At 46.1% G+C, this 25288-nt stretch overlaps 12 protein-coding genes across 12 annotated transcripts; 7 read left to right on the forward strand and 5 right to left on the reverse strand.

Moving 5' to 3' along the window:
- Positions 1-228: 228 nt before the first annotated feature.
- Positions 229-1209, forward strand: FSST1_012862 (uncharacterized protein; the record flags this gene model as incomplete). The annotated part of the gene is made up of 1 exon (XM_083236127.1): positions 229-1209. One exon carries the CDS (start codon positions 229-231, stop codon positions 1207-1209), a length of 981 nt encoding a protein of 326 aa, XP_083082558.1.
- Positions 1210-1316: 107 nt separating this feature from the next.
- On the reverse strand, positions 1317-3051 carry FSST1_012863 (uncharacterized protein; the record flags this gene model as incomplete). Its single annotated transcript, XM_083236128.1, has 6 exons — positions 1317-1499; positions 1552-1641; positions 1690-2078; positions 2125-2176; positions 2227-2890; positions 2939-3051. 6 exons carry the CDS (start codon positions 3049-3051, stop codon positions 1317-1319), a joined length of 1491 nt encoding a protein of 496 aa, XP_083082559.1.
- An 870-nt stretch (positions 3052-3921) lies between these two features.
- On the reverse strand, positions 3922-4701 carry FSST1_012864 (uncharacterized protein; the record flags this gene model as incomplete). Its single annotated transcript, XM_083236129.1, has 2 exons — positions 3922-4358; positions 4599-4701. The coding sequence occupies 2 exons, from the start codon at positions 4699-4701 to the stop codon at positions 3922-3924; spliced, it is 540 nt and encodes a 179-aa protein (XP_083082560.1).
- Positions 4702-4941: 240 nt separating this feature from the next.
- FSST1_012865 (uncharacterized protein) lies at positions 4942-6996 on the forward strand (the record flags this gene model as incomplete). The annotated part of the gene is made up of 4 exons (XM_083236130.1): positions 4942-5128; positions 5175-5199; positions 5251-5811; positions 5859-6996. The coding sequence occupies 4 exons, from the start codon at positions 4942-4944 to the stop codon at positions 6994-6996; spliced, it is 1911 nt and encodes a 636-aa protein (XP_083082561.1).
- Positions 6997-9434: 2438 nt separating this feature from the next.
- On the forward strand, positions 9435-10544 carry FSST1_012866 (uncharacterized protein; the record flags this gene model as incomplete). The annotated part of the gene is made up of 1 exon (XM_083236131.1): positions 9435-10544. One exon carries the CDS (start codon positions 9435-9437, stop codon positions 10542-10544), a length of 1110 nt encoding a protein of 369 aa, XP_083082562.1.
- A 202-nt stretch (positions 10545-10746) lies between these two features.
- On the reverse strand, positions 10747-11526 carry FSST1_012867 (uncharacterized protein; the record flags this gene model as incomplete). The annotated part of the gene is made up of 1 exon (XM_083236132.1): positions 10747-11526. One exon carries the CDS (start codon positions 11524-11526, stop codon positions 10747-10749), a length of 780 nt encoding a protein of 259 aa, XP_083082563.1.
- Positions 11527-13125: 1599 nt separating this feature from the next.
- FSST1_012868 (uncharacterized protein) lies at positions 13126-13484 on the forward strand (the record flags this gene model as incomplete). The annotated part of the gene is made up of 2 exons (XM_083236134.1): positions 13126-13211; positions 13265-13484. 2 exons carry the CDS (start codon positions 13126-13128, stop codon positions 13482-13484), a joined length of 306 nt encoding a protein of 101 aa, XP_083082564.1.
- Positions 13485-13574: 90 nt separating this feature from the next.
- On the reverse strand, positions 13575-14925 carry FSST1_012869 (NAD(P)/FAD-dependent oxidoreductase; the record flags this gene model as incomplete). Its single annotated transcript, XM_083236135.1, has 3 exons — positions 13575-13697; positions 13749-14054; positions 14104-14925. 3 exons carry the CDS (start codon positions 14923-14925, stop codon positions 13575-13577), a joined length of 1251 nt encoding a protein of 416 aa, XP_083082565.1.
- A 1100-nt stretch (positions 14926-16025) lies between these two features.
- FSST1_012870 (uncharacterized protein) lies at positions 16026-17945 on the forward strand (the record flags this gene model as incomplete). Its single annotated transcript, XM_083236136.1, has 2 exons — positions 16026-16414; positions 16466-17945. 2 exons carry the CDS (start codon positions 16026-16028, stop codon positions 17943-17945), a joined length of 1869 nt encoding a protein of 622 aa, XP_083082566.1.
- A 741-nt stretch (positions 17946-18686) lies between these two features.
- On the forward strand, positions 18687-19885 carry FSST1_012871 (uncharacterized protein; the record flags this gene model as incomplete). The annotated part of the gene is made up of 2 exons (XM_083236137.1): positions 18687-18780; positions 18864-19885. The coding sequence occupies 2 exons, from the start codon at positions 18687-18689 to the stop codon at positions 19883-19885; spliced, it is 1116 nt and encodes a 371-aa protein (XP_083082567.1).
- Positions 19886-20021: 136 nt separating this feature from the next.
- Positions 20022-21318, reverse strand: FSST1_012872 (peptidase S8/S53 domain-containing protein; the record flags this gene model as incomplete). The annotated part of the gene is made up of 2 exons (XM_083236138.1): positions 20022-20951; positions 21004-21318. 2 exons carry the CDS (start codon positions 21316-21318, stop codon positions 20022-20024), a joined length of 1245 nt encoding a protein of 414 aa, XP_083082568.1.
- A 2028-nt stretch (positions 21319-23346) lies between these two features.
- Positions 23347-25277, forward strand: FSST1_012873 (uncharacterized protein; the record flags this gene model as incomplete). Its single annotated transcript, XM_083236139.1, has 6 exons — positions 23347-23456; positions 23555-23781; positions 23839-23890; positions 23941-24163; positions 24218-24357; positions 24416-25277. The coding sequence occupies 6 exons, from the start codon at positions 23347-23349 to the stop codon at positions 25275-25277; spliced, it is 1614 nt and encodes a 537-aa protein (XP_083082569.1).
- Positions 25278-25288: the final 11 nt, after the last annotated feature.

Genomic DNA, 25288 nt, shown 5'->3' on the forward strand with positions numbered 1-25288 from the left:
GTGGCGTGGTACATTTAACTTTACTTATCCTCAGGTGGTTGATGCAGTAGCCGTATAGCGAGTGATACGCTGAGTTCCTGTGAGTCACTGCCGGTTTCAATTATCATCCAACACCATATCCTCAGTACCTTATGATAATTGTTACAACACGATCTACCACTGCCGGGTCACATCTTTAGATCTTTAAAGCTACCCAGCACCTTCACAAGTCAATTAAAGTCAAACAAAATGGAAGAAACTAATAGCGCTGCCACAACGGAAACACCAAAACTGACAACAAGAGTTGCTTACATCCGCACTGTTCTCGATAAGAAGACCACTGAAGAACATACAGAAACTGACTTGGCCAATCTGAATTCATGGCTCTGGACGTGGGTTGGGCAAAATGTTCCTTGGGATCCATGGGGTAGTGGTCGCAAAAACCGCACAAAACCTCCACCAGATCTTCATCACCACTACATTCTCGGCTACACTACTGGCACAGATACTTATATCTTGAACTGGCTTCTTAAAAATTCTGAGCCAAAGTACGCCAGATTATCCAGGGCTGCCTTTACGGTGTATCTTTCTACTACTCAGATGAAAGACCCCAATAACAAAGACCTTCTTGAACGGCTTGCATCGGAAAATGTGACGATCAAGAAAATCACAGCTCCATCCGAGGAGTACCCATCAGATGATATATGCGACTCAGTCATGTTCTCTGAAGGCGATTACATCATCGACTCAACTCTTCAGCTAGGCCCAAATAGCTGGCTATCAACCGACGCTCTCTACCGTGACTCCCTCCGCCACGGTCATCCTCAATGCTACAAAACCGAAGAACTCAGCAATTTCTACTACGAAAACAGACTGAGGAACAAAATGGGCCATACAATGACCTCCTGCCAATACGCACACGGTAAATCTGATCAATGGAAACAGTACCACGAAATGCAATGGAGGATTTATGAATGTCCGTCTTGTGGACAGCGTTGCAAGAGGAGCAAAGGGTGTAAGAACACAGGTGAGGATTGGGCTGCGGGTAGGAGTAAGTATAAGAATGCTTGGATGGAGGGTTTGGACTTGTCAGCGGCTAGACCACCTGATTTTGAGAAATACTGGAGGACATTGAGCGTCAATGATGTTGTTTATCACTATGATGAGAGCTTCAGGAAATGGAATTGGAGATCTATCGATACTTTCTCAGGGGATTGGAAGCGGGAGTAATCCCAATATTCGTTTACGGTTTCATAAATACATGTCTTTTTTAATCATAATCTACAAATACTACAATATTTATGTACCAGCATAGCGAACACGAAAGCACCTTTTGCTTAGATTTCGTGCTGACCGCATCCCAAATGTCGAAGACCCATAGCCTCAAGCTCGTCAATCATTCCCAGATCAGGCCCAACGCTGCGCTGCTGGAGGTTCTGAAGAGTGGCGTCGGTGATCTTGGTCTTGGGGATCAACTTGGTGCCTCGCTCATCGAGAGTGGCAAGGATGTGTGCAGCAGCCTAACAATTGTTAATAACTAGACGTGGCTGATATTTGAGCGTCATGACTTACCTTGGCGTTGACAGTGAGAGTCTTGGAGTCGGGGTTATCAATGGTATCACAGGCTTGATGATAGCAAGGATCTTGCTCAACAGCCGTGCCCTAATCATCAAGTTAGTATCAAGTAATTGAATGGACATGTTAACTTACGGTATGCAAGAATCCAAAAGGCTTGTTCAAAGTCTGCCAGAAGGAAGCATAGTCACTTCCATTGGTGAGCACAGCAGGCGTAACTTCAATACCCTTGCTTGTGAAGTAATCAACAAAGATCTTCTCCGTGACCTCAGAGCCCTTGGGAGCCTTGGATCCATGAGAGCTACCGTCGGTGTCAGCGACGCCGAAGAATCCCTTGGCGACCATGTCGAAGTTGAGATAGACGAGGAGATCGTTGACGTCCTTGGTGGCCAGGTTAGATGTGTAGAACTTGCTTCCCAAAAGGCCATTCTCCTCGGCTCCCCACCAAGCGAAGCGGATCTTGTTCTTCGTCTTGTACTTGGAGAGAGCGAGGAAGAGTTCGAGAATCAAAGATGATCCGGAACCTAATGATGTCAGCTAAGATGAATGATTCTGAAAAAGGGCTCGTACCGTCATCGTTGATACCAGGGCCAGCTTGAACACTGTCAAGATGAGCGCCGAGCTGAAAGGTGGTCAGTTACATGAACATCCAGTTGGGGGAAGCGGACAAACCATGATAACGTTGCGGGGATCGCCACCAGTAGTCTCAGCAATGACATTCTGTGTGATTCTCTCCTCAATAGTCTGCGACTGCTGGAAGTAGGCTTCAACCTTCTCACCAGCCTCAATTCTCTCCTTGAGCTTCTGTCCATCAGCAAGGTTGATAAAACCCGCAGGGACATGCTTCTCAGGGTTAGGCGCACTCAGCGAACCAGCAGTGACGTTAGTCGTCAAGTCATGGTAAATGATGACTGCAGAGGCACCCGCCGCAGCAGCAGGAATGACTCTTCCGGCAAGAGTTCCACCAGTGGGACATCTGAATCGCTGAACAAGCACAATCTTGCCCTTGACGTCAAGGTTATCGTATGAAGAAGCGTCGCAACCTGCAGCACCTTCGGGACCGAGAGCAATCTCGGCAGTGATTCCCTCTTCGGAAGTAGATGGGGAGTAAGTCAGGCCGTAGACGTAAATTGACTTGTCGTCGACTTTGAGATCAATTGAATCGACGAAGGCGAAGAGTGCGGGGAAGTTCTGTTTCCAGACCTTGGCGTTCTTGACCTTGGAGGCGCGCTTGTAAATGTAATCGACCGAGGCATCATAGCCAGCAAGTCCGAACGCTCTGTTATTACCGTTTGCTAATGCGATATCGTTCAGAGCTTCAAGGTTGGACATGAGACTATTTTTTTGTAAGTTTTGTGCAGTGAAATGGGTGGTGAATAAGTACTTCTTGGTCTTGATGTCGGCCTGGAACTTCTTGGAGTCGAGCTTCTTACCCTTGGCCAAAGCATGACCAGGAGTCAACGACAGTAAAGTCGCGAGGGTGGTGCTAAATCTCATCTTGAGGAATTGCCCTTGAATTGACGTGAAGGGGGAGATAACTGATCATTTTGTGGATGGGAGACATTGTGTTAATTTATACTGAAATGCAGATCGGATAACGTGACGACATGATTTACAATCGCTATTAGTTTTTGTGCCTAGAAGACATAAGGCCCGGGTATAGTTTCTGTTAGGGAAGGTCGATTCGTGCCAAGAAGTGGGCGTGATGATCGATATGTAGGTACTTTTTAAGTTGGGGCTGGGTATGGGTCTTATCGTAAGCGGTGACGATGGTCAGTGTATTTGTTTCAACCCAATGTTCAAAGCCAGCCTTCACCACATACCTAGGGGACTTGGTCCATGATCAATTGACATGAACAAGCAACAATGTCTTCATCAGAGCTACAGTAACAAAAGAATTGAGTAAAAATAAAAACTTCATCTCCCGACAAGTTGGAACAACCTCCGATTGGGGTTGCATGGTCAACGGGTCCTACCAATGATTGGAGAAAACCCCGCAAAGATTGAGTCTGCCGAGACGATAAACAGATAATGGCAAATTGTTTGGCACTGAGCCAATCTGGCAGGTCCAAGACCCTGCAAGGATCAAGAACCATACGAATAAGCTTAACCCTCAAAAGTTCTCTAGAAGCACTAGACTAAGATAGGAATGAGACAAGAAGAAGGGAACAAACCCCGCATGAACTTGGTGCGACATCATATTGAAAGGATATTTCTAACTATCAACGTTCGGTTTGGCTGATCTCGGCCGTCAGGATTGAAAGGTTGTGCACTTCTTTTTTATTTTCAAAGAAAGATGCTACTTATCATATGCCGATTTGGGTAGTTGTAATTGTATCTTTCCCCTTAAAGCAAGAGTCAGCATCGCTATGTGCCGCACTGGAGGTCAAAACTAGCACCGTCGACAGTGTATGGGTCGCCAAGTTGAGCGTAGGATAAAGGCGCTGCACTTGTAGTTGCTGGTAATTGTATCGTAATCGCATCGTCAGGTGGTATCCCTTGGCCACTGAACTCCTTGAAGGGTTCGTTATTGTGGTAGATAGGGCTTCCATTATCAAGGAGCTGTCCTGCATCTAGTCTAAAAGCGGCGCCATTGGTGCAGCTCTGTACGGCGTTGTTACCACCAACAAACCCTCCCTGGGCTCTCTTGATAAGACGTCGATTCTTATTGACGGGCGGAGGTTCAATGAAGAAGATAACAGCGTCACCGCCCACGGCTTCAGAGCTTGTAGCGAAAGCTTCGGCTAAGGTTGCGGTACTGGGCGGGGACAGACTTCCAGATTCTGTGGCTGTAGTTCTTGACTCTGATCCATCGGTTAGGATAGTAAACCGGATGAAGAAAAGATATTAATGCCAGTAGAGTCAGTTATAGGCTGCAATGCTGAAGTGGATTGATTGGAGAAAGACGAAGGGATAACTCCTTGCGTTGTCGGAAAGCTGGGTGTCGTAAAAAACGAGGACATAATACTATAGTGATGTGGTAAGTAGAGTCCAGTTTATTAATGACACCCTAGGCCAAGGCATGTGTGTGCAAACAAGCTTACCACTAACAGTCAATATATGCTCATTGGTGGGTATCTGGGCAAGGGCGAAATATCTTAGACAGGAATTGAAAATGACTCTATAAACTCTCGAGGGAATGAACATTGTAAGTTTGAAGAAATAAATAGTTTGTTGAGTGTCTGTGTTATTAAAATAAAACTCTAGAGAACCCTTTACCCTGAATCAAGGTGATATTCTTGTTCATTTAATTATGTGCGCTTGGTCCCTTTGTTGCCTAAAGCGGGGTCTGTCAGCTTTTTGTAGACCGTGAACGTGAAAATGAACGATAAATAAGACGTTGAGACTGTACTAAACTCGTAAAAGATTTTGTTCTGTCAAAATAAAATGGAATCTAACCGCGAGAAACTCGATAAACTTGAGATACTCTGTCCTGGTGACACGTACCCAACGCAGCAACGAATTCTCGACAATGCCCGCATTCCAGGAACCTGTCAATGGTTTTTAAACCATGAAACGACAAAATCTTGGTTGAACAGTGATGGTCATCATGTTCTATGGTTACACGGACCAAGTAGGTGTCTCGTTTACAAGAGGAAAGTAAAGCTAACAAGTCACAGGTGCAAGTGGAAAGACATTCCTGAGGTGCGTAATACAAAACATGCACGTCTTGCGCTCGTATTAACAACCATCAAGTTCAAGTCTAGTCAATCACATGCATCAAGAGAAATATATAGGATGTGGTGTCTTCTACTTTGGTCGTAACAACCTACAGTATAATGTCGCTGACTACAATCTGGCATTTCAATCTATTACTAGACAGCTTTTGTCCGAGACTCCAGACTCACTCCGTCTATGGACTAGTATCTCCTACGACACAGATGTGGAGACCCCAGGTTTGAAAGTTACCTCCAAGATTATTGAGCAAATGAGAATTATCTTTAAGAAGATAATCATCATTCTCGACGGTGTCGATGCAACAAATGAGTCGGGCCTCAACGAGCTACTACGCCTTCTTTTCAACGGAAACATGAGTTCCCCGTTGAAGATATTAATAACGAGTAGACTGCCATCACCCAATGCACTCAAGAGAACCGAAATTGGGATATCGGAGATTGAAGCCGGGGCTCCCGAATCAGACATCGCTCTTTACTTTGCTAGGCATATTGACGAATCTCCTGTCAATGCCGAGTCTCTGGACCCTATGCGCGTGAAACTCTTTCCCTACAAGGAGTTCTTTGATATATCGAACGGCCTGTTAGTACTCTAGTAGCTACAAGAAGTATTGCGCTGACGATCTTTAGGTATCTACCGCTCTTGCCTCAGTGGTTCAGTAACATTGCCTCGCAACCAAACACGGTGTTTCTTAACCTTGTCGAGTCCTGCTCATCAAAGTCGAAAGGATATGTGTCACAGGCATTCTGCGAAGCAGTGATTAAGGAAATCCAGTCGTCCAAAGACGCTGATCTCATCATGTGTGTGCTTTATCACCTTATGGTGAACGATGACATGGGTTATATACTCACTGGTCCGATGACACACGAAGCTCTCGATGCTTGGAATATCAGAAACCCGGACGGAAATCGATATACTGCCTTCGAGATTATCAATTCTTGCAAGGGGTTGATCTTTGTTGATGAAAAGAATCAGGCCATGCGACTACGTTCTCCGCTGCTCATGGAACACCTTCGCACCAATGTATTTGGGGATTTTCATCACCAACAGCAGATAAAAGCTTCTCTGAGGTATCTTTCGAAACAAGAGTTCACAAATGGACCTTCGAAATCTTCTGTTCAACTGGAAAAGAGGTTTCAGACTCATCCATATCTTTGGTTTGCTGCTAGAAGCTTGTCACCCACTATCGCGAAAGGCATCAGCACATCCTTGGAAACAGAATTCCTTACCCTGACTGCTTCACAAGGATCCATTGAATCTTATCAACAAGCTGCTGAGGCCTGGTCATATCTTGACGATGAATCATATGGCGAATGCGAAAGAACATGCGAGCGATGGCGCTGCTATACAGCTGGCTACACCGCTCTCCATCTCGCAGCAAGTCTCGGAGTTGTAGAGACTGTGATACAGAAGCTTCTCGATGATGGAGCAGATCTTGAGGCTCGAGATGATGCAAATCAAACCGCATTGCATATAGCAGCAGGTATTGAAGATGAATCCAAGACTCTCAAGAGCTTGTTGCTTGCTGGTAGCAATGTGGATATCAGAGATCAGGATAATCAGCTACCTTTGTCAATCGCTGTAGTCTATGGGAATTTGACTTCGGTCAAGTTGCTGATTGAGTATGGTGCTGATATCAATGCAGTCGACGAGGAGGATCTTGGAGAGTGTGTGAGGGAAAAGCCAGAGATTGCTCAGTTCTTGGCAGTTGAGCTTGGTATTGATATGCCGGATGCAGACGAAACTGAAGACGAGGAAGACAGATGATTCGATCGAAAGATAGAAACCATTGCCATAAAATACCGGGCAGAGTATTTGCAGCTCTACAAAAAAACCAGGAGTCTAAATTATCACAACACGCTATGTAAACATTAAAACACGAAACATATAGGAACCCACCCGCTACCTCAGTTTCATCTTAAACCTGACACTCATATAAAATATAGAATACAAAAATCCGTTCCTGTCAGCTCTTTCTTAAAGTGATGTAGCCGACCGCTAATTAAAGAGCTTGACTGGTCTGTCAACTATTGCTCGTGGTACTCGTCTTGTGTATGCTCGACTTCTCCTTCATGTCTGGGTCATCTGTTAGACAATCGTAAATATAAAAAATGGACTTTACGAACCGTCTAAAATGTCTCTCTAGTAAATCCCTTCTATGAAAGCGCCTTTCGCAAATTTGACATTGATATTGTGGTTCTTGGTGGGAGGTTTGATGCCGTCTATCTGTTGTTAGTATGTCGATTGGTCATCGCATGCATGTTTGCAAATTACCTTAAATGTTCGGCTCTAGTATATACCTGTCAAATTTAGCATTGATCATATTGTAAAGAGCAAGTTCCTTACTTTTTGACATTCTGAGCAAACGTGAACGGGTTTCCCTTTTTTCGCTTTGGACACCTTTCCATTTGGCGTTAATTGAGGATCACTGTAGTCACTCATTTTTGCAATAAAACAAAGTCACAATAATTAACGAAATAAAAGCAAAACGCCAGCAGAATGACACCTTTTCAAATACCATTAAAAAAAAAGGATCATTGATTCCATATTTAAACAATCAATCCTCCGACTCCTAAGTCATTTCGCTTCGTAATTCCTATCAAGTTAAGCCACCCGCTTATTTGTGAATTGAGGCTTTGATCTGGGCGTGACGAATCCATCGGGTGGTCCTGTCGATCAAAAATAGAATTGCCAATTGCCATTCATGGTTAGTTGGGAAAAAAGCGGGCGTATTGCGTTCCGGGGTACGAAATCCTCAGCCCCCGAACAGGAATGACAGCGCGTAGGGATTATTGGTGGGGGCTTTGCTTAGCTGACAAGATGATGCTTGTTGACTCAACTCAGCTTTTGCTATCTAGATTGAGCGAATGAGATTGACAAATGACTAGACCGCGGAGGTCGGTGATTTCCACGGCCGAGAGATGTATACCGAAAAGAGACGTTTATTCGATGACGAGAGTAAGACATTGGCGGTAGACAGTGGAGGCTTACTAGACTAGTCATCGCTGCATAAATTATGGACTGGGCATAGTCAGTAATATCGTGAATCACTTCGCTTTATCAGCTGAGTGATTGTCATGTTAGTTCCTAGGGCCCAACTCAACAATGGATTCAACTGTTGGTCAACTCCATACCTTGATAACCGCAGTCATCACAAGGATGACATTGACAAACCTAAGTACCTTTCTGTATTAGTCTCTGCATTTGACGGTAGTTGTAGGTCCAGATCAGGACTGGCCTGTCGTCAACATTTTGCGATGTTGCACCCTCAACTTCAACAGCAACCACCAGCGTAATTGGTTTAGTGGTAAAATTCTCCGTTGCCATTCAGCAATCATCGGGGAGCCCTGGGTTCGATTCCCAGATTACGCATCGGATCAGCCTCGAGCTTGAAATCTTCTTTTGCTCGTAGTAATTCTTTTTTGGTGTTGTGGTGTTGAAGCGCCAGAAACCGTTGTTGAAAATCTTCAGTCAGCCTTGCCGTTTAATCCCAGTAATACTCAACGGGAGGAACAGCGGGCCCCCTGTAATTAGTTCATGACAGCGCTAAATTTAGCCTCTACCCGCTAACGTCCCTGGAATTCGGGAGCTGAACCTTGTCAGGGCATTTGGAACCTTGGTATGCTCCCTTCGATCCCGATCCTCTGGTTCCTGATCCTCCAACATCTGTTCTGTATTTTGCTTACTCTCACCAACAGAGAGTAAATGGCTCTATTCTTCGAACATGTGTGGCAAAAAGATGGTAGTGCGAGCGTCAATGGAATCTGCCTTACGGTCGCCTTCGGGATCCAAGGTATGAGATACGCGTCTCGCGACAAAGCCTGCAACCCTTGGCTTGTAGAGTCAATATTCGTCTACGTGTACACGCAATGTTGTCTCATCTCTTTTCTCTTCTTTACGCCAAGGACCAACGAGAAATGCCACGAATGTGCGGTTGGCCTCCTGCATGATAATATTGCATATTCACAAGCAACATACCGTTTTAAGGTGAAAACTTGTGATGGCCTGATTTTCTCGCATGTAACGTGCATTATGTCGTTAGTTGGCATTTTGAGGCCAGCCAACGCCACCAACACATCTCGCCTTCTTTTCCCCCTTCGATAAACAGTACCACAATTGCATTTAGGTCTTGATTTCCCCGCTTCTCTCTGTCAAACTTCCTCCTCATACCCATTATCGTTTCCGATCCCCTTGGCTATTTTATCATGGCTGAAATATCCCGCGTTGACGAGTTCTGGAGATCGATGAGAGATGATGACAATGGCACTCCAGTCGCCACTGCAGATTCTACGTGCCTCCCTGGAGATGAACCAAAACCTGCAGTCAAGAAAGTTAAAAAGACATCAAAGAAAAAGAAGAAAATTGCTGTTGATCCAGTGGTTATTGAAGAAGTCAAAGAACCTAGCCCCGAGCCGGTCCCAATCGTTGAAGCAGAAGAGATACCCCATGAGCCCACACCCACTGAATGCGATATACCAACTGAGCCTGAAGTGGTGGAAGAACCACCATGCGACGATGGGCAGCACACTCAAGTCGCAGACGATAACGCAACTGTAAAAGGAGAAGCAGAAGATCCAAAACCTCTTGTTTATCTACCTTTCAGTGCCCAGCACCGACTCATGGTCTTTGTCCAACACAAGCTAGAGGAGATGTGCTTCTCATTCAGCCAGCGGCACCTCCCGGATCTTCTTCACGAGCGTGGCTTGGACTGCCCGGAAGCTTTAGAGCTGCACAAGTGGTTGCGGACATTTACCATCGAGCTTCCTTATATCGGCCAGGACTGGGTGTTCAAACAGACAAAGCTCTTTGACTCTGTCGCTCAAATTCGCAATTTCGCCGTCAATCGATCTCGGATCGACAGTGCTCAAATGGAGAAACTCATGTCCGATGCGGTAGATCTAGCAACCCTATTGGAGGAGGAAAAAACGGTCAAGATCATTGATAGACTTTGCGACGACATGGTCAGCACGTCCAAGTCTTTGGGTGCAGAGACGGAACAAATCAAGCAAAGGTTCGAGTCCAAGCTGGACGAGATCGAAGCTGCGCGCACAAAACTTAAAAAGTTGGAGAACGCTACCAAGGCAGCTTTGGAGAGGAGATTGCTGGATCGTAAGGGAGATGCTCGATCAAAGATCATGCAGTCCATTCAAAAAGCTGAAGCAGTTGATCAAATGATGGAGTCTGCCAACCGATCGCGTGCGATGTCGAGTCTGGATTTGGTTAATGACTTGGAAAACAGTCTCATGCTTGACGATGAGGGAAGAGATCGTATTACTCCTTCAGAATCTTCATTCGTTACAAAAGTCTTTAGCTAGTTTTAAATCCCTTAATAGCAGTATGTTCTCAATGTCGGCCGTCATGAATAGTCCAATGTCCTAGCCAAGATTTTCTAGAAACGTAGAATCACCAGGAGCTCTTACCCTAACTGTTAGATAATGGAGTTTTAGAAGACCGGATTCACACCCAATAGCATGCAACATAAACAATAGTAGGGCTTGTCGGCAGAAACTGTCTACATCACTGGATCAGGGCCCCGCCGTCAACAATGGAAATAGATCCAGTGGTGAAATAATTCCTCATCATACCCAGATATGCCTCGGCCACATCTTCTGGTTGCCCTATTCGTCCCAAGACCGCCCTATCAGCAAATTGTTGCACCGCTCCTTCACCCCACATCTGAGCCACCTGATCAAGCATTTCTGTTTGTATGGCTCCGGGGTGAATTAGATTGACTCGCATCGGCTTCATTTCCAAGGCCAGACTCCGAACCAAGGCGTCCTTTGCTCCGCTGAGACCATCGCGCACGCTGTAGCCGGGGAGGGGTTTATAGGCGCCGAGGCCACCTGTCATGGTGTACGAAGATGTGTATGACGGTTCAAGGTATTGTAAAGACATCTTGGCGATAATGACGTCCCCAACTATACGGCCTTGACAGAGGTTGAGAATGTCCTCTGCGGTCGTGTCTTTCAAAGCCAACGGTGATTCCATATACCCAGCAGTACTGACGACGTGGTGTACTTTGACCTGGCCGTTGTCTGTGGCAAAGTCAAATAGTTTTCGGACATTCGCTTCGACATCAGGTCCAGACAAGTCGCAAATATGCCCTCGAACCTTTGATGCATCTTCGGCAGCTGGCTTTAGTCTTTCAATGGCTCCATCGACCTTTTGTTGAGATCGGCCGGCGACGACAACACTTGCGCCATGCTCAACACAGGCTTTGGCAACACCGAAGCCGATACCAGCTGTGCCGCCGATTACAATAATCAGCTTGCTCTGGAGTTTATCTTTAGGTGGCATTTTGTATGGTGAATTCAGAGGCGAGTTGTAGTTTCGACAATACGCCAGAAAAGCGAACTAGAAGGGGAGAAGTACGAAAAACATTATGTAGGTTGACCTCTATATACCGTGAATTTCCATCTTTAGTTTCCACTTAAAGGACTTTACTCTGCCATGTCTCTAGCTTTCCATTCCCAGTTTATAAATTGCATGCCTTGCAGCTGAATACCGCTCTAGATCCCACGTCTTATGCAGATCTAGTGCGGAGTTTGAAGATAATTCTGAGGAAGTGACGATAACTAGAGATAGTGGGTCAAATAATTCGCATCCGATTGGGTTGGGACAAGCGGACTTTCTTGAACCTTCATAATGATACGAGATCTCGTGGACGTCTAAACTACGAAAACCCCGGGTGATCATCCTGTGACTAGGATGCTGCTCATGCATCCGGCTTGCTAGGTTCTACCGGACTAAAACAAGGACCCGAGACCCCATTTGTTTCCCACTCGAGATTTTTAGAAACAAACACAGGTCCAATTTGGTCAGCATTCAATTCTGACTGTTGATTAATCGTCAGCAGATCATAACGCGGCAGTAATCAAACCGTGTCTGCATAGCAGTAACTTCTAAATGCGGTTTTGGCTATATGTTTTAGAATGCACAGACTGGGAAATTTTTTGTAACACAAGCTAGAGAAGATGTGCCTTTTATTAAGCCAGCAGCATATTCTACAGCTTCCCTAAGATCATACCTAATATTGTCGAGACACCTTGAAGCTGCATATGTGTGGCTATTATCTACTGAGCTTCCCTGGATTGGCTATCGATTGACTCTCGGTTAGCCTCCGTGGATTGTCACAATAACTCTTCAGTAATAAACAAGACTCGTAGGGAATTGACTGTTTTACCGTAATATTTGTCACAACCTTGTTAGAATAATTGACAATTTTCTGTTGCTTCTGGAGTTCAACGAGTACTCATGCCAAATTATTTGAATGCTGTTTAGTGCTCTCATACCACTCAGGAGCGACTCGATACTGGGAAAAGGATGGAAAGCACAGCTAGACATCGTGAGCTTAGACTTGGAGATATCCACCAGTAGCTCGAAGAGTTCCATGTATTGATGAGATACCCATATGAAAATGGTAACCATATAATGTGAAAAGGCTAGGAACCTACCATTCTGTGGTGGAAGCTCGCACTTATTGCCACTGAGTGGAGTAAAAGAGGAAGTCCCGGACCTCCTCGGCCTCACGGATGAGCCGAGGTCTGATGTGACCGCTCCCGGACACGGAGCCATTATGGGCAAATCCCCGACCGAAGTGGGTAAACCATCGCCCCGATGTGGGGATAGCTTCATCAAAACGGGTTGTCAGTCGCTCCGTCTTTGCCAAAGTGGGGATTTGTGACATTTTCAATCATGCGAGCACTATCGGCATTCTGTCATCTTCTTCACCAACTTACTAATCCAGATAGTAGATAGTTGATCTGTGCAGCTTACCTCCAAGATATTAAATACTACTTCTCTGCATCTTTCAATTATCCCTAAACCTATCTTCTCATTCCTTCTCAATAATCCACCAGCAATTACCATCCCTACATAAATCCCTCATCCAATACAATGGCTACCGTCTTCATCCAATACCCCAGCGGTCACGACTTCGATGTCGACTACTACCTCAAGACACACATGCCTCTTGCCGAGAAGTAATACTATCTTGACAGTCCGCTGTGAACTTAGATACTAACAATCTCACTAGGGCATGGAAGGGCAAGGGTCTGAAGAGCGCTGATGTTATCCAGCTGGGTGGAGATAGCCCTTACCAAATCTACACCGTCCTTCGATGGGAGAGCCTTGCTGCTTTCCAAGCTGCTGCTACTGCTGAGGACGCAAAGGCTGTCCACGAAGATGTTAAGAACTTCACCACCGCTAAGGCCGATATCCGCGTTGGCGAGGTCATTGCTGAGTCTAAGCTTTAAATTCTTATCAATCTAAATACCCAATACCGTTGATACCAATTATTATCTCTCTACAATATTATTTCTCGTGTCATGGCGAGATAATATCCTTCATTCCTCCGCCTTTGCGTTCAGTTGTCTTCTTGTCTGCTTGACATTTACATCTTCATCCTCAGCCGTGGACTCTTTCATCCATTCGTAGTCTCCCTTCTGAGCCCACAGCACAGATAATCGCTAGCGTTATGTCAGTGACAGCACAATAGATACCTAATGATAGACACTTACCTTTCCTAATGTCAACTTCAAAGTGTTCTCAAAGAAATGAGGAACATATCTCGCCTCAGCTGGTTGGCCTTTGATCAGTCGTAGTAGGTTGTTGACGACGACATCACTTTGCATGATACCGGCACGAGCTTGCTTAGGACCGCCAGACTGAGCAACGTCGCCGAGAGCGAAAATGTTCTTTTTTAATGAAGGAACATTCTCAACTTGGAGTGTTGGTCCTACCAAAATCTCGCCGTTGGAAGCGATACTCTTAGGAGAGTATTGTGATAACAGTTCGGATCGTGGACGGAGACCTGTGCAAGGGATCTGTTGAAACGGTTAGTAACAGTGGTGCATAGTTACATTTCAAACATACCACCAAATCCCAAGTCCTTTCTTTTCCATCGGCAAGAGTAAGACTTGTCTCTTGGACACTTTGTCCAGCGTTGTTTGGGTAAGACGGTCTTTCGCCCAGCAAAACCTCGATATTCTGCTTTTTAAGAGTTTCCATAACGCGTTCATGGAGCTTGGGTCCAAACCGAGGCAGAAGTTGTTGTCGTGAGTGAATGAGCGTCACCTCTTTGCCTGGGTACTTCTCTCTGATCTCTGTGACTAGTTCAATTCCAACAGCTCCTCCACCAATGACTGCGATTCTATCAGCCTTGGCGATGCGCTGTTGGTAGCCTCTGAATTCTTCGATTCCACCCTGCTTGTTCCTCGCGACTAGTCGAGCTGGTGGTGGCTGTGCAGCGCCCGTGGCAACGATGAGGTACTCGTAAGGCAATGAAGTACCACCTGCTGTGGTAACATGCGACTCTGTTACATTTGTAGCTTCATCACAACACTGTTGAAAGATGCCTTTGGGAGCGCCTTGAGTTAGGTTATCATACGGGATGAACGTATGATGCTCTCTTCCTGAGAACACAGAATTGCGAGGGAAAGCGAAAGCGTAATTAAAGTGAGAGTTCATCTCGACAAGAATCACGCGAAAACCCGAAGGTAACGTGTGAGCAAGTCGTTGCGCAAGAAGCGCTCCTGCAAAAGAGCCACCGACGACAATGACATTGCGTGGGTCTGGTGTTAAGCGGTACGTATATCGATGGACGATTGCTTGTCCTTTTTGGACTGTTAGTTTTGCAATAAAACCAAGAACAGTCTTGAATATCTCAAAGAAAATATCTAAGTCGTTCAGATTCATCGTGATACAACTAGAAGGAGAGTGATAAGAATTATACCAAGACACAAGATGGGATGGGACGCTTGGGAAGATCTGATAAGGTGAGGTGTGGTGGATGAGGAAGATCTGATAAACTGGTGCAATTTAAATGGCTCTCAGATGACCGGACCTTCCGCGGTATTGAAACATTTACGGACAATTCTCGTCTAGACCGAAGTTGAGGCCGAAGCCGAAGATCGGCACGGAGTTAAACCTAAAGGAGCCAACAACATCTTTCAGCTACAGTAGGCTGGGCTCGGACTTTGACCAATTGCCGTCTCGGCTTGTTGCTGAAGAACTTACCCTGCACAAATTGATTCAACAACTGATGACACGAAGAGAAGCAGTGATTGATGAAGATTTTGGATGATATAGTCTAGATTAATGATTGGGATTTCTCTCAACTTAGAAAACGGTTGATGGAACGAATTCTTCAGATAAACCATGCATGCCAAAGCATTCGCAAGGTATCTGCACAACATTCGTCAACATTGAAGTTGTTCAAGTTACGGGCAGTAAAGGACTTGATCACCGCATGTCTTTGACCGCAGTCATACCTTAGACCTCGATATAGATCTAAATTCGACAATCGAAACCCAAGTAATAATCGGACAAATCATTTACCCGCTTCTACTTACGTGACTCAAGCCCATCGAGGATAAGCTGACAGGAAAGTCATTATTCTTTAAATGACTCGCTCTATCGTTTCTAGATTAGTGACCTCTTAAGCTTAGATTACGGGTAATAGGATAATTTGATCCGCAACGCCTGTATCTGTATCTTGATTTGGTCAGTTGAGATTTAGCTGGGTTGAGCTGAGTCCCCTGACTAAAAACAGCTGGCGGCTTTCAGCTTAACCGCACTATTGGCAACTATTGATAAGCTAGTGAAGAATAAGAAATTCTCTTACTGTTTCTGTGCAACTAACCACATGTTTAATTTTATCTTACACCATCTTATGTAAACTATTATTTTTGGTCTCCTGTTTCGAGAGACTACTTCAAATAAACCTGTGCCTTTTCCGTTTCCGTTCCTTTTCATCTTCAATAATCACACTTCCTATTGTTTCACTGTTGTCCAATATGGGTGCCGCAATCTCTGTTGTGACCTCAAACGACGCCGTTGAGGTCGCTAATGCCATCTTCAACGGGCCTGGCGTTTCGGTACTCGGCGCAACACTCAAGACGAGCTACTTCCAGGAGGCCGTCACGGGTAACAGGGGCAGCGCTGGCACATTCACCAGCGGGCCTTTTGGCATAGGCTCTGGAGGTATTCTGACAAGCGGTTGGTCCAGAGATGCAGAAGATGGGAGCACTGGTTCAGGAAACCGAGACACGGGCGTGCAGGGATCGTCCTGGTGCGGTTCAGGCTCCACAACAAACGGCGCTGTTCTTGTGGTTGAAATCGCTGTTGAGACAGGATATAATGGTTTATCAGTGGAATTTGTGGTTGGTACCAAGGAGGATCTAAGGTAACTACCTCGTCAATTATCTAACGTGGTAATAACTAACGATTTCGTCAGGGGGAATGCAGACCCGATTGGAATTTACTTGGATAATGTCCAGTACGCGGTTGATACATCGGGCAACAGAATCAACGTCAATTCTGAATATCTTCAGCAACCGATCGGTATAACAGAGAACGGACCGTTCCTCTCGACCACGTACAGTCACTCTTCACCGCCTCTCCTCATGGGTCTTGCAGCGTCCCCCGGTGTACATCAAATGATCTTCGCCATCTGCGACTCAAACAACGGACAGAAGGATTCGGGTCTTATGGTCAAGGCTGGGGCATGTGTTGACTGCGTCCATGACATCAAACTCAATTATGCCACAACTACAACCACAGTTGGACCGACACCCTTTGTTTCTACCATCAAGCCTACTGAAACTATATCTGGTACCGTAGTTTATGGTGTTCCGGAGGATGCGACGACGACATCGGGGGAAGTGACTACAACGAGCGAAGAGGCTTTTAGCACTTCAACTGCAGACGTGACTTCATACAGTGAAGACCTTACTAGTACCACCGAGATTATGTCTACATCCGAAGTGTCGACCGCTACCGAGACAACTACAACAGCAGATGCTTTGCCTACATCTACAGAAGTATCTACGTCTACTGAAGTATCTATGACCACTGAGGAACCCACGACCACTGAGGAACCTACTACCACTGAGGAAGCTATGGCTACGGAATCTACATCTACTGAGGAATCCACATCGACTGAAGCATCCACGAACGCTGAGCAATCCATGACAACTAATTTACCTACAACAACTGAAGTTCCAACTGAGGAGCCCACAACGACTGGAGATTTCTCAGCCACAACTGACGACACTGGAATCACCATCGTAACCTCGGACCAAGGTAGTGAGACTTCCTCTACCGTGAAGCTTGACACAACCACAGATGTCTTGTCTACATCTACAGAAGTATCTACGTTCACTGAAGCATCTATGACCACAGAGGAAGCAACATCTACTGAGGAACCTACGACAACCAGGGTGTCAAGTGATGATTCCACAACGACAGACGATACCGCGACTGACTACACTGCCACCACTATCGTCACCTCGAAGCAAAGTAGTGAGCCATCATCTACCGTGGAACCTGACACTACCGCAAATGTCTTGCCTACATCCACAGAAGTATCTGCGAACGTCGAGCAACCCACAACAACTGAAATGTCAAATGAGGAGTCCACAGCGACTGCCGACCTCTCGGCCACAACTGACGACACTGCTACCACCACCATCACCGCTTCAGGCCAAGGCATCGACACTTCAACCATGGAGCCTGACACAACCACTGCGATAGTGACTACAGGAGCTGTCATAACGTCCACGGATGTTTCTGTGTCCCTAGTCTCTACATCAACGGAATCGAATGTCAGTAGTGACTCTGCATTGACAACTATCGCTCCTACAACCACTTCTAGTCAGAAGTCAATTTCGACTGCCTCAACTTTCACCACTAAGAGGAGGCCGTGTCGCCCATAAAAGATCATTCTGTAAATATAGAGTCAGATTCACTAGGTAATGGTGATCATGTATCCTGGAGAATTAGATACTTGCTGTTTTATGAGACTTATTGGCCATGAAACTATTCGTAAACTCAAGTTTAAGACTTGTAACAATTCCCAACATACAAGCATATTCAACGTAAATAATTACTGAGAAACAATAATTAGAGAATACATCTTACACGAATTGTAGCCTTGAGACCAATCGCATAGGCTTTCATTTCACTTTCTTAATCCTTTGGATTTCACCCTAGCCTTCTTGGCTTTACGAAGGTTCGCAAACAAAGGTTTCCTCAAGACTAGGTTTTCCAACACAGGCGTGACTCAGCGATCGTCAACGAATATTCCTGTGACTCATTTGAGTTTTTGAGTTAAGGAATCGACTCAAAGATGGATAGCGATTAGATAGACTTTCAAAGGGAAAGGTATTAAAGCCTTCTATTACCCTCATTAATTCATCACTCTCTTCACCCGACTAACGAATCCAGACTTTGTCTACAACTGTACCAACTTCCTGCTTCTAGCTGTGACTGACCTTACTTTTCCACCCATCCCTTTGCTCACCCTCCTGGCATTAGCAAAGAAATAACCTCTGGAAGCATAAGAGACGAAATCAGTGGGTCACTTTATGTTGCTTAGACTAAAGTTGTTAGACTACTTATTTTCACACCCTAAGGCTTAGGAGGTTATTTATTCTCCTCCCTACTAGACCCTCAAGATGAGCCGCCAATCGTCTATGACAACGGATATCTTTCCTCCTCAGGATGTGGTCCCGCAACACCGCAACAGCTCTTCTCCCAAGCAACTATCGAGTACGTTGGATTCGACAAGCAGAAGGCTGCTGAAATATGGACTGGCTGGAATAACTGGCCTTCTGGTCCCGGGCGCTATGAAGTTAACCCGGATGACGGTGACCTCCAGGTGACTTTTCTCGACTGGGTCAAGGGTCACGCCGGATATTCCAACGACGTCTGGCACGACGACGATGATGAGGCTTGGATCAACTGTATGCAACAGAGAGGTATCGCAACCGAGCTGCAACAGGCTATTATGGACCCCGACTTCAAGTACATGCGAATGACCGGCACTTGCCTTACTTGGCTTCGCGACACCATCAAGATGCGTTACGCCGCGCTCGAGGAAATCCAGCGCCAACGGGCCATTCAGCGCGCTAATTCCCGACCTTGTGGCTCCGGCTTGCCAGAAGACCTTGCCGGCCAACGAAGCATCTCGGACATGACGATTGGCAGCTGTAGCTCTGCTAGCGCTTTGGCTGCCCTAGATGCACCGGGAATGACTGTGCTTTTCAAAGCTGTCGATAGTGCACGAAATACTCGTCTCTTGGATGCGCAGGGTAAACTCAGTAACGCAATGGAGTTGGCATCCACCACCCCGTCCGATTTCAGCAGGAACATGGCGATGCTCTACTTCACCACAAGTTTCGCTGTAGCCAAGAGACATGCTGCCTGGATCAAGAGACGCGCCAAGTCCGAGTTAGTTGTCGTCATCATCCGGATCGCAATTCGCAACAGCGTTATCGAAAGATTGCCTGAGGGCAAGGTACAGCATCTCTACTGGCCGGATGCCGATTGGAAGGAATTTGTCTGGCGATATAGAACCAGAAAACGGTCAACACCATCGTTGAGGAAATATGCGGATGCCACCTTGGTCATTGGTCCAATGGCCAATAAGCCCAATAGTTATTACCATAACTTTGAATCAGGCAGTCAGCTGACCGAGGCATCCGTGTTAAAGGTCGATGGGCAGTACGCAATCCAGTTTGCCTTTTCAACTGATGAAGAAGGGGAGGATCTTATTCTGGAGGCTGCTCCAACCCTCCAAATGTTCCTGTTCACCCCAACCGACATGCAGGTTTGGATCAGAGGCCGACAGCAAGCAGAAAACTTAGAGTCATAAAAGACGAAATTTATAGGCCATTTTATGTAATTTAGGATATTAGTTTAGGTTATTTATTGTTGTATCCTAAACCCAAGAGACCATCTCCGTTGATACCCACTAGTGAACATCAAAGCACACCCTGAAGTATGCTTCTCTACTGTACCCAATTTCCGTTGTTAGCAATCAGATTGGGTGCGCTGCGAAGATTTCCAGATATCTTCTTCGCCGTAGCAACCTCCTTCAACCAACCAGTAATGGCTTCAACACCCTCAACCTCCTCGACACTCATTGCGTACAGAACCAAACCAGAAACATGTGGAGCAGCCATCGAAGTTCCATCCTCCGTAAAGGTGTGCTTGTCAGACTTCCAGCCGGAAGAGAGAATCCCTACACCGGGGGCCAAGATGTCTACTGTCTTTCCCCAGTTGGAAAAGTCAGCGACAGCCCAGTTCTCGTCAATAGCACCGACGGTAATAGCACTGGTTGCAGAGCCTGGCGACTCCAAGGCTGCGTCCTTTGCATCATTGCCAGAAGCGACAACAGTAACGACACCCTTCTTGGACGCATTATCAACAGCCTTGTTGAACGCAGCGGACCTGTCACCTCCAAGAGACATGTTGATAACAGCCCTCCATGTGCGATCCCTCTTAATAATATCGTTGACCGCCCAGTTGAAAGCATCAAGGACAATAGAAGTATCACTTTCTTCATCCTTGAAGACCTTGAGAGAAAGGATATTCGCCTTCTTAGCGACACCATACGTCTTGCCAGCAATGACTCCAGCGACATGGGTACCGTGACCATCAGTATCCTTGCTGTCGCCCTTCCAGTTGGTCCAAGCGGCTTTAGCACGGCCACCGAATTCATTGTGAGAGACACGGACTCCACCGTCAATGACGTAGGCGTACATGTCCGTGCCGGCGTATTTATCGTAGTTGTACTCCTTAAAGCCCTTCTTTCGGTGAGAGATCGTACCAAGGCCCCAGGGAGACTTTTTCTGAGTGACATCGGCTCTCTTCTCGAGATTGTGATCTTTCTTGACGCGAGAGATCTTCCAAACACGATTGGGTTCAACTGCGAGAACCTTGTATCACTTGTTAGTCTCACGTCATGTCAAGAGTGACATTTTCTCTTACATCAGGACTCTGCTTGATCACGTTGATCGTCGCCTTGTCAAACGTGCCCGCGTAGCCTTGGAAGCCAGACTTGCTGTCATAAGTCTTCTCAACGCCGAGTTCCTCACGCTTTGTCAAGCTTCGCTCGTGCACACCATCAACCCATTTGAGATGAGTCTTGGCCATGATGCCATCTATCTCAGGCTTGAGGGTGATGATGTAGCTACCCGGGATAATGGCTCCCGATTCAGCGGCTGGAGCAGCTGGGGCAGGGACAGCAAGACCGCATCCCAGAAAGAGGGTCACTGCCAGGGTGATGTTCTTGAAGTTGACCATGATGAAGATTAAAGCTGATGAGATGAAGAATGGATGATTGACAAGGAACAGCCAAGAACGCAGTCTTTATACGAATTCCCCTAGACTATCACATTCCCGTATAGCATATAACTGACCGCAATGTTAGACTCGCGTAAATCGTGCGAACAGGGATATTGCGGTGTTGATCACAATTGTGATCTACACTCATTTAGCTTCCCCACCTGTGCCTGGCTGTACCTGAATATGCAACCCCTCAAGCCTTGCATGCGCAAAGCTTCAACTAATTCTCTGATGGTTGTAGCTAAAAGCAATATGGTTATCCCTAAATGGGCTATAGCTCTCCCTAAATGGATTGTGGCTGGTCTAGAATTAGCTGGATTTATGATGAGAGGGCACCAATTCTGGCACAACGAGACACTACCGCCCGTTGGAGGGTGTCGTGAGGCCCAGATTAGGCTGGCTGAAACCTCGTTTGGGTCAAGTTGGGGAATGTAAGACGAAAAGATCGAACTCTAAAAACGATAAGGCAGGTGGCGCGATTAAGTTGTGTCTCACGGGTTCCTGCGTAGAGAAGCTAGGACTTTCATGATGGGAAAGTGACGACGAAACAACTCATAGCCTCAAGGACATGGGGAAACGGTACCACGTGGTACAATAGTTACCGTATTTGGGGGGACTCCAGACCCAACGTAATTACTTCACCTTCAAGCTTTTGTACAAGGACACACAATTATCGGTTCAAACATTCCATTTGTGAGCTAAGCTCTTTACCACACCACCTCCTCCGCATCGGACGCTGTAGTTTGCTTGTGACGTTCCTGAAACAATCAGTCGTTGATGAAAATGGAGGAGCTGAACACCACCAGCGGTTAGTTGGCGGGTCAGCTGGCTGATAGAAGGCTGCCCATAAACTTTCGGTTCAACAGCCACGACAGCTCTCCCCTGCGTTAGCTTACTGTTATCAGATCCACCTGCATACAGACTATTGAGCCAAACATAGATAATATCGCCTCGTGGTGCGAGGGGCTTCGCAAGATGTTGACCCTTAACTAGTCTCGTCAACCGACCGTCTAGTGGATATCAGATCTAGAACCTGGATAATCAAGCATGGCCTTAGACTTTCTATAGATCTCGTTAAGGATTGTCCCATGACTTTCACATTACAAACAATTGTGGCTACAACTTGAGCCTAGCTTAACGTTCTCGATGCGGCGATTAAGAAAACGTTGACCGTTAGCCAGTACACTAGCAATTTTACTTGATCAGAATCAAGCTTAAGCCGTGCAAGGGCCCTGGGGGCGTTGGACTATTGGGTGATGACGCCTTACACTGAAGCCGTCTTTAGAGAATACTACCTAGTCCAGAGTCTTTGCGTGAGAAGCACGTGTTCTTCCTTACCCGTGTCACGGAAAACCGTCCCGGAATACTATTGAGAAATATTCCTTCAGCCACAAGATAGCTTAGTTTAGTGCCTTTAATACTGTATGTCATGCGCACCTGAATATCAGCCAGGTACAGGCTAGGTCACTTAAGGTCTAGCCAATGGTCTGGTAAGCTCAGCTGTGGTAAAAAGTAGGAGCGCCCTTACTGTGACCTTCAAGTTCTTATTCCAAAACGATATTTATATACGTTTTGTTAATTCTGAGCTGAGTCAAAGGCCACCAACTATCGCCAGCTTGCGATTGAGTCATGCCGTGGTCCTACCATCTTAACACCGACCATTTATCGAAGCTATGATGTGATAATAAATGCACATTTATGAACTTGCAGTCATTTTGACCACCAAATGCTGGAGATTTAGCGACGTCATATAATAATGTCCTATTTGTATAACTGATATGAATTATGCATGTTGGAACAGGGATCACCAATGCGGGGACGTTGATCATAATTCGTCCATTGACCTTTTGGCTGCTTACCTGTCCGCATCAGGACTAGCATTTCATACCCAATCTTGGCCTAACTCCTTCATTCATCTCCTCATCTGTCCCCGCTTCCCACTTACGCCTCCAAGCTGACACGAGTTAGCTTCATCCGACGTCAGTCATGGCCGTAGATAAGCCACCCGAAAAACCCACCAGCAGCACAAGGAGTCGTAACGGCTGTGTTGGATGTCGCTCCAGGCGTATCCGCTGCGATGAGAAACAACCATCCTGGTAAACCGCTTCCTGTGTCCAGATATGCAACATGTTTCACAGACATGGAGTCAGGACTCCACGATGGGACACGCGCGATCACTGACATCACTCTACAGTCGCAATTGTTTGATCAAAAAACTACCTTGTTCATATGTGCCAATCCTTCCCCTCCGCGAGCGTAGGGCTACTACGCGCCCTGGAGAACAAACTCCATGGGTTATCCAGAAACAAACAACCTTGTCACCTGCCAGGATGTTTACAAGGCCAGGATCCGACTTCCTTGATCCATTTGATGCGTTGCCAATCAAAATGCCACTCAAGTCCAAGGAGCTTCTCCACTACTGTTTGTGTAGTCATTAGTCTATCACATATAAGCAGTTTCAGCTGACGTCTGATACAGTCTTGCAATCTGGTGCTACTATTGGACCCTTGCCAGTAAGCCCAAACGATTGGTCAGTCACAGCATATTGATAGAGCCAGTCAGATATTGATAGTGTCATAGTGTCGCCTCAGCTACCAGCAATCCAGAAGTTCTGCAAAACACAATGCTTGTATCAGCCCTCCATTATGCATGGAACAAAGGTGATCTTGCTGCTTTCGAGCCAACGTTCCTGTTCCATAAGATTGAGAGTATAAAGCAAGTGAATACTTGGCTTACGTCTTCATCTCGGGCAAAAGAGGTCCTGAGATGTGCAAAGTATATTAGCACTCTTTGCTTTGTCGAGGTAGGTGATTTCTTAGTCAAATGTTACACTGTGTTCTGTGCTTATCATGGATAGTGTTGTCTTGGTAATTTTGCAGTTGCAGAGTCCCACCTGAACGGTCTGACTACCTACTTGTCCACCAAGGACCGAGAAACCATCCGACAAGGATGTCAGTTCGACGTTGACTTGGAGTTAACAGATCGCTATCTTATAATGTGAGCACCAGGACCCGTTGTCACGATGAATAAATGATATTAATGTGTTATCTCACAGAGCCAGCAACATGATACACAGCACCAAAAGCCGTTTGGCCGAGGTTGTCCCTCCCGAAGTAATATCACCACAACCAGAAACGGAAATGGAGGTACCGGAACTCAGTCGGATGATACATAGGATGCATCTTAACGAGGTCAATGGTCCTGAACTACGCCTAAGAGCTTTCCGTATGGTACCCTTCTTCTTCGGATCGATTCCACCAGGACGTGCGCCCAAAGACGTCGATATGTTCCCGGCAGTCGCTATACTTCGGCCGATCACACGATTGGCAAAGCCGGCAACTTCAAAGGAACGCGATGGTACAGATGTTCCCATGCCTTGGAATGTTTGGAACAGTGGGCTTCCTTCGAAGTTGCTTTACACAGTCATCACAGCACATCTTCAATCGTTCTCTAACAAGATACCACTACCCACTCCTGGCGAGCCTGTTTATTTGTCAGCTTGGTCTGGGTTTTGCTCCGCTGTCGACTTTTATCTCACCACTGTTCTTGGAGTCTGCAATCAAGGCCTTCCCCCAGAAATACGACTGCATTATCTCAAAATCGACATTCTTAAACGAGACTTGCAAAAGGGGCCGTCGTTGTTTGAGAGCATGAATGACGAAACACGCAACTTGTGGTTTTGGAAAGCTTTCATGGGCGCGTTAAGTATGACTTACGCACAATCACTCGAGTTTGATGACAAGCTTGATATTATCTTGGAAGAACTTTGCCTCTTGATTCGAAGTTGGATGAAGTACACGAACGTTTCGACTTGGAAAGATGCACACTGTATATTATCATGTGTGGTGTGGCCAACGTGTTCGGTGAAGAAGGAGCTGTGTAGTGAATTATGGCAACGAATAAATGCTAGGCAATAACACCAAGTTCA

Source organism: Fusarium sambucinum, chromosome III (assembly GCF_050947815.1).
Source record: "Fusarium sambucinum isolate potato_lamoka chromosome III, whole genome shotgun sequence".
Lineage (NCBI taxonomy): Eukaryota > Fungi > Ascomycota > Sordariomycetes > Hypocreales > Nectriaceae > Fusarium > Fusarium sambucinum.